Source organism: Struthio camelus, chromosome Z, assembly GCF_040807025.1.
Source record: "Struthio camelus isolate bStrCam1 chromosome Z, bStrCam1.hap1, whole genome shotgun sequence".
In the NCBI taxonomy this organism is placed as follows: Eukaryota; Metazoa; Chordata; class Aves; order Struthioniformes; family Struthionidae; genus Struthio; species Struthio camelus.
This window is the reverse complement of record NC_090982.1, coordinates 59,069,786-59,077,637: the sequence shown is the minus strand read 5'-3', so window position 1 is coordinate 59,077,637 and position 7,852 is coordinate 59,069,786. Positions and strand designations below refer to the sequence as shown.

At 44.5% G+C, this 7,852-nt stretch overlaps 1 protein-coding gene across 1 annotated transcript; it reads right to left on the bottom strand.

Annotated features, from left to right (window-relative positions):
* Positions 1-4,024: 4,024 nt before the first annotated feature.
* LOC138064686 (small ribosomal subunit protein uS12) lies at positions 4,025-6,218 on the bottom strand. Its single transcript, XM_068928413.1, has 4 exons — positions 6,042-6,218; positions 5,689-5,848; positions 4,645-4,765; positions 4,025-4,222 (listed from the first exon to the last, which is right to left on the bottom strand). Exons 1-4 carry the CDS (start codon positions 6,043-6,045, stop codon positions 4,076-4,078), a joined length of 432 nt encoding a protein of 143 aa, XP_068784514.1. The 5' UTR covers positions 6,046-6,218; the 3' UTR covers positions 4,025-4,075.
* Between the last annotated feature and the right edge of the window lie 1,634 nt (positions 6,219-7,852).

The following is a 7,852-nucleotide window of genomic DNA, read 5'->3' as shown; positions in this document are numbered from 1 at the left end:
TAATTCTGTAGCTGATTTTTATCACATGTGTGTCTACACTTGATTTGAGGCAAATTATTAGTAAATACAGCTGTACTGCTGGCAGCCAATTCTTTCAAACCTGGCTGTCTCCTTACATTGTTCTTCTCCTAGATTAGGGCTAGAATTCAGAGACTTTGTAGAAGACTATGCATCTGTACTATGGCCTATATGAGATTATTGCATCTGCATTCCATGTTTCACAGAGGCATTAGACACAGCCACAGCAGGCATACGCTAAAGACATACCTAGGATTTCTGGGCGTACAGTAGCATGGTTGAAGTTACTGTGTATAAACAGTAGCTTAGATTCAATGAAGCTGTCAGAAATACTAGGCAGATGGAGAAGATCCTCAAAATCCATCTGCATAACATCTTGGATGAAAAGACAAAACATCCAGCACAGACATGAAAAAAATTACTATCAGTTAACCTCTACTATTTAAGAAAACATGAGGGCTAGGACACCACAAATCACAGTAAAACACTGGTGATACTGGCTACTCTGGGGAGCAGAGGGGATAGCTGATGGCATGGTCAATCCAACCTCTACTCTTGACTTATGCTCCAATGTGTTAGTTGACTGAAGTGCACCACAGGTACTTGGATTTCAACCATATCCAAGATTCGTCTGGCAAAGGTTCAAAAAACCTTTTCATATTAGTTCCTCATGTAAACCATGCCTAAAAACCGTCTTCTTTCTTCCTCACCTTATCCCCAACTGTCTCACAACAGAAGGAATTCTGCTGCTTCTTCAGCACTCTTCTTCCCATGCCTCTTGCTGTCTCAACCCTTCTTCTCTACACCAAACACCTCTTTGCCTCTTTTTCTTCCCTTCTCTCCTAAAAGCACAGAACGTACCTATCTATCTTCTGCATTCTTGCTTTCCTCTTCCCCTGCTGAAACAAAACCAAATTGTAAAACTTGTTTCAAAGACACATTCTGTTGCCTCTCTGCCCCATTGCTTGGCATTTGCAGGTCAGTGTAGAGCCAGCACAAAGCTGGCAGAAATCTTCAACCTGCATTTCACCAGCTGGAAATCTGTCCTAAGGAATGTACATAAAAATCTTGATAGGCTTACTCTCAGCTGCTTAAGAATAAGCAAACTGACCTGAAAAGCTGTCTAAAGCAGCATGCAGGTAACACTAAAGAGGCACTGAGCTAAGGCCTCATTCTGAAAGTTATTAAAGGGTATTAAAGTCAGGTTACGATAGAGGGCGTCTTAATTCTGGAATCATGTATGGAAACTTTTCCAGTATTCCCCCACAAAGCTGAAAAGGAACTGCAACCAAACTTACATTCATTTTGACAGTGGCTACAGCATTTACAAGGATAGGGAACCCCAGATTCGATAACGCTTCTGTGTCTGATTTGAAGCAAGGATTTAAAGCCAGATCTCACAATTCCCTGATGACTAAGCTACAAAATATTCAGTGGTAGAGATTCTCAATCTGTTCTTGAATTTGTTCTGTTTTCATATAAATTAGTTGAATACTAATTGGAGCAGAGCCTGTTAGATGAACACACAGATAAATTGTGATTATAATGTGATAATTGTTTACACTCTAACTTCAGCCAAATAAATATTTTGAGTATTTCATTGCATAAAATAGCTCTAACATGAAACAAAAAACCCAACCCTCCACTGTAAAAACTTTGTGCAAAATCTATCTTCAACGGCCCAATTCAAGGTTAAAAAAAAAAAAAAAAGAATGCCAGTATATCAGCAGAATGGAGGACCTAACAACGATTTAAAGGCTAAGTTAGGGAGAATTTGGCCTCTTTGTTGATGAGGCCCAATTATTATTGTATGTTATGTTAGTTCCAGCATCCGTGTTTTAGGTTAATGTTGAAAAAATGGCCAATACCGAGAGAAAAATCATTCAAGATATTAAAAAAAGTCTTGTGCATCTTGATGAAAAACTCAAGTTTTTCAAGTAGTTTGATTATGGTACAGAAATCCTTCAAAAGAGACACACACACAAAGATGCTATTTACAGGACTTTTTCATCTAGCAAAGATAAAGCAAAGAAGCCTTCCTCAAAATTCAAGATGCATTAAAGTCAGTAACACAACAGTTAGATGAGACAGGTAACACCTGGAATGAACTAAAAGAAATGGGTGTCTTCACATCAGGAAGATGTCAAACTAGTTAGTCTTAATTAACACTTCATATGAAAGCAACTGGGTAAAGTTCTGCATGCTGAGTCGGGCAGATCAGATTAGATGGTTTAGTAATCTCTTCAAGCCATAAATGTGAAGAATTGTGTGTCAGGTGCCGTTGCCTGTCTTCACACTAGAAGCTAGAATTGCTATTGTCATTTGGATACCATGAATACGTGTCATTTTCAACATTTCCAGTGACCTTCTTGAATTTGAGGAAGGCTGTTCTCCAAAAATACATCTAATTTCTCCTCCTTACAGCTTTGCTGCTTGAGGGGATATTTTGATTCCTGATGAATTAAGTAGTCCCACAGAAATATCAGGGTTTTTCTGGGCTGACCTAGAAGTAAGAAATTTCATTTCTGTTCCTATAGGAACAGTTTTGTGACTGACAAGATGACTCAAGATAAAATTCCAGCTACACTAGACTGGTGCCTGTTTGTTCTAAAAAAAAGCCTGTAGTCTGTAATTAAGTTCCAAATTACATAGTACAATTTACAGTTAACACAGACATCTCTCAAGCAGTATCTACGTTCAGCTGCTAAAGGAGCAATATATAGTACTTCAGACTTGAAATAAACCCAGCATCGCTATCTGATGATAGCGAAGAACTATTTAGTGTCCAAAGTAGTATAATTATCTAGAAAAACAAAAAAACAAAAAACCTGATCTTTCTTTGTAGAGGTCAGTGATATTTTGCAAAGCTGGAACTCATTGCCTCTCTTTAAAATAAAGTTAAATGACTAGTAAAACATCACAGTAGATATCTTCTGACAGACAGATCTGATCTTGCTGCCTCTCAGAGAGATTACATTTTCTTTTAAATGTTAAGCATTTATATTCCATCTATAGGTATTGGACTAATGCTAAAAGAGGAATATCCTCCCTCAAATGTTTAAGATCTTGGTATAAGAAAATAAAGCAATGAAACCTGTAGAAACCACCCAAATGGGATACTGATTCATGATGATATAGTCCTTTTGGTGCCCCAGGCTTATGATTCCAAAGATATCATTTAACCCACCACACATGATGCATACCTCGACAGTGTCTCAGAACTTGTTAGTGTCAGCTCTGACATCAACACTAAGTTGTAGCTGTTGCAGATATTACTATCACTGCTGGTGCATATAGCACCTGTCAGCTCTGTACTGGACCATATGATGTGTGTCAGGATCATATGATGCCTTCCTTTTTGAACTCTTACAGCAGTCCAGCCCTTGTAAGTTAGTAGACAACGGAGCAAAATCTGGAGACCTTTTCATAATCCTACAGTGTAGCCTACTTAATTACATCAGAGTCCGAATTAGTTCTGTACTACAGTGTCCTACTTGGGCCCCAGCTTCAAAATCTTTACAGTTCCACACAACTGACAGCATAAGAACTCGGAAGTTTAGTTTCATAGGGCCCTTTTAAGGGCAGCTTTTAGGAGGCAGGGTCTATGAAGGGCAGCAGGACAGTTACTTCTTCAGTTATTAGGCAGAAGTAGCAAGCCTTCATGAAGATGCTGGCAATTGTAGATGGTGCACAAAGCTATAAATCACCTTTTATTCTATGAAGTAAGTCTCTAAAGTTCCTGACAGGTAGGTGTGTTATTTCTGCCAAACATAAGGTAAATTTACAAAGGGCTTAAGCTCACCTACTGGTTATAAAGCTGCTCTGGCCTTCTTCTGTCTACAGCAAAGCATTTCTTACAGAGGAAAAAGCTAGCTGCAAACAAACAAAAACAATTTACAGCGTGCCCCAGCATGTTTGAGGTACGTTATTTGCAGCTACCACATAAAAAACAAACAAAAACCCAAACACACACACCACAAACCACCATACATATCAAGCACAGGAGTTTTTTTCCAATCAAAAATTTTATTGATATTCCTGGCAAATCAATCTCAGTTTATGATCTTGGTCTCTCCTTCTTGCCCTTGTACAAGGCCAAGAGAGAAACATTGGCTACTTTGACAACCTTGAAACGAACTCCAGGAATGTCACCAACAGCATGACCCTTCCGACCAAAACCAGCAACGAGAACTTCATCGTTTTCCTAGAATGAAAGACAGTTACCGAGTTATAAACATTCTGAACACTTCTGAATTCATTTACATTAAATTTGAGCCAGGGTGAAAAGGTGAAAGAACAGGAAATACTGAGGGCTGTTGATTGATATACATAAGTTATAGAATATTATCCCCTTATTATCCCGTTCAGTATTTTGGAGAAGGGAAACATAAGCTGAGGTGTTCTTTAACTTGCAGTAATGCTGCTGAGGGCTGGTTTAGCTTAGCAAGTGCAAAGTACAAAGCCACCTCTGGCATTTTTTTCATCTCCCTCTGCAGATACAGTATTAAGATACACACAATTGAAAATGCCATGAACCTAATCTGGTCATTGCCTGATTCCATCAGCTATGCGTTTCTTTACTTTCATGTACAACTTTCTAGAGGTTGTTTCTTGAAAATTATTCACCTCAATGAAGTTTAAGCAACCATCGTTGGGAACAAACGCTGTTATTTTTTTGCCATTCTTGATCAGCTGGACCCTGACACATTTCCTGATGGCAGAATTGGGCTGTTTAGCCTCTACTCCACTAAAATGGAAGCACAGAAAAATACATTAGCAAACATCTATTTCAATAATTAGCAGACATTCATGACAGCACTGTAAATTAGTGTATTATTTTATACTAACTCTAAGTTGCATCTGTATTTCAAACCCCCAAATTATTAGTGATCTACTTGAAGTTATGCAACATCCAAGACTTAATTAGTTGCTAAAGAGGGGAAAATTGGAAGGTGAGTGTCCTCGAGACAAGTACCAGCTCAGGAAGTATAAATTTGAAAGAGAAAAGAAATAGTTTGGAGTCCTCAGCAGTGGTATAAATCATCATCAAAACCTGGAAGCGTCTGAACAAAGATGAAAAACTTCTAACAAAAAGCCAGAACACAAGCAGATACATCTTTGAGACTTGCTGACTGCATCAAACAAACCACACTCAGAACTCTCCCTCCGCACCCAGTAAACTAAATTGAAGTGTTTGGTAAAATTCTTATTTCTCTTTGCATAGAGGATAAAAACAATTTCAAAAACATGGAAGTGTATGAGAACAAGTACCTTTCTAAATTGTCATTTAGGAAAATAAATTAGCATACAGCAACTACAAAATAACTAAAATTGGCATGTTACAGATAGAAAAACTCTAACATATTTAGGAAAAAACCAGCTTCAAGGTGTCCCTTTCTTAAGGTCCCATGCAAGACCTTTCAAAGGTCCCATACTGCCAGGGCTTTTCCTGGTGACGGCAAGGACCCCGGCACTGGGCTGCGCCGGGCCGCGGGTCAGGCACAGGCCCGAGGTGCCTGGGGCACGAGCTGAGCCCGCTGCCCCAGGCCCCCAGCCCAGGCAGCGGCAGGCGGCTCCCCCCTAATCCCCCCCCCCCGCACTCCCCCAACCACCGCGGGGCGCTGCCCCGGGAGGCCGCCCCCGGCCCGGCACCGGGGTAGCTTTACCCACACTTTCTCCAGGACGATGCCCTTGGCGTGGGACGCGCCGCCGAAGGGGTTGGCCTTCAGCGCGGTGCCCAGGTGGGCCTTCTTGTACTGCTTGTCGTGCCACTTCTGGTCGCGGCGGTGGCTGCGGAGCTTGCGGGCGGTGCGGAGCCCCCGGCACTTCCCTGGAAAACACGGGGCGTCCAGAGCGATCAGGCCGCCGCCGCCGCAGCGCGGCCCGCCGGCGGCAGGGCGGCCCCGGGCCCGCTCGCTCCCGGAGGCCGCGAGCGCGCCGGCCGCTCGTCATCGTCGCCGCCACCACCCCGCTTGCCCCGGCCCCGGCCTCGCGCCCGGCCCCGGCCGCGCCGCAGCGCTCACCCATGCTGCCGCCGAGGCTGCCCGGCCGAAAAGAGAGAGGCCCGGCGTGCACCGCGCCGCTTAGCTGCGCCGCGAGGCCCCGCGGCGGGCTGCCCGCGCCGCGCCTGACTGGAAACTCCCAGCGCCGCCGCCGCCGCCGCCGCCGAGGGGGCGGGCGGGCTTGGTGCCGGCGCGGGGCGCCTCGCCGCGCGGCCCGCTCGCGTGTCGCCGCTAGTCGCCGCCGCAGGGCCCGGCCGGCGCCGGCCGCTGTGCGGAGGCAGCCGTTAGCAGCGGCGCGGGCGCGGGCCGCCGCTCCCCCTCGGCGTGAGGCGAGCGCCCGCCGCAGCGGTGACTCTCGTTTCCCGCCCGCAGCCTCTTTACCGGTTTAATTAGCCTTTTTGTTTTTCTTTCTTCGGTCCGGTTGCTTTGGGAATTCCAGACGTCGCTGGGGAGGGGAGCAGGTGAAGGCACCGTTTGTAGTCGCTCCTCACTTCTGAGGTGACAGCGGAAGGTAGTAAAGCTTCTCTGTAGAAACGGTGCAAGAATTAAAGCCGTCTCTCCTGCCTCGTCACACAGAGCCCAAGTCCCGGCCCTCCCCGCGCCCTGGGGAGCTGGAGCCCCGAGTCCTCCCGCTGGTCGGCCCGTACCCCGCTCGCCTGCGTGCTTCAGGCCACCGGCCGCGCTGCCAGGGGACGCGGCTCTTGTCTTAGGGTGAAAGCCGCCCGCCGCAGGGGAGCCTCAGCTCGGGCTCAGCCTGCCGGTTCAGCGTGAGTCGCTCCTGTAGCCAGTGACCCAGAGATACAAAAACGCCAGTTGTAAAGGAGACAGGAGTCCCGATGGCCTTAACCGAGGCTACTCGCGCTCCCCTTCTGTCGCTTGTGGCGTTTTCCATAGTTAAAGAGAAATGGAGAGTAACTCCCACACTCCGTATGAGTGTGGCCTTTGCAGCATTTTTAGGCATGAAACACTTGAAAGTGAAAGGTTTAGCCCAATTATTAGCCTAAGGAAAGAAGTGCACGTTCGATGCCCTTCACTGGTTAGAACGGCATGGTGGCATCACTCCCATTTGGAGTAAAACAGCCTCAGCTGGAACTTGAAAAGGCCCTTATTTCTGCCTTAATGTTCTTACAGTTCATCAAATCGCGCATGCAAGGAAACCCTTAAGTTCTTCCACAGCCTCATCAGATTTATGCAGCAGACATGCACCAAGCTGTTCACAACATGAGCAACAGCAGAAATCTCCAAGAATGGTATATTTAGAATGAACTCGGAAGATACACAAGCAATTTAAATGGTAGCTGCACAAGGAGGATTTCTTACTGCACTTTTTGACTTAAATGCTTGCATTTCTCCTAAATTTTTATTGGATCTAGACCAGAGTATAACTCTGTAACAGAAACAGGCATTTATTAATTCTGAAAGCTACTTTGAGTCAATTCCACCAAAATTTAGCAGTCTGCAGATGCCAAGCATACAGGCACAGCTGCTTCATCAAGGAATCCACTCCCTAAAAGAAAAAGCCATGAACATTCATTTCCCTTTTTGGAATTACTGTGAAGGGGCAATAATTAGATCTAAATGTATCTTTATTAACACAATGTATGTTTACAGCTTAAACAGAAAATACATACTGTGTGTGTTTACGCAGGGCTGTTTTGCTTTTTATATTCAATCTGGACAGAATAAATAAATTAAGTCAATAACAAAAAAACAAACAAAACCAGAAAACCAAGCAACAGTTTCAGGAGCTAACAGAGTACTACTATAAACAAGTATCTTCAGCAAATGCAATCCCAATTTGGTAATTTTAAGAATAGGGAAATTAAGCTAGT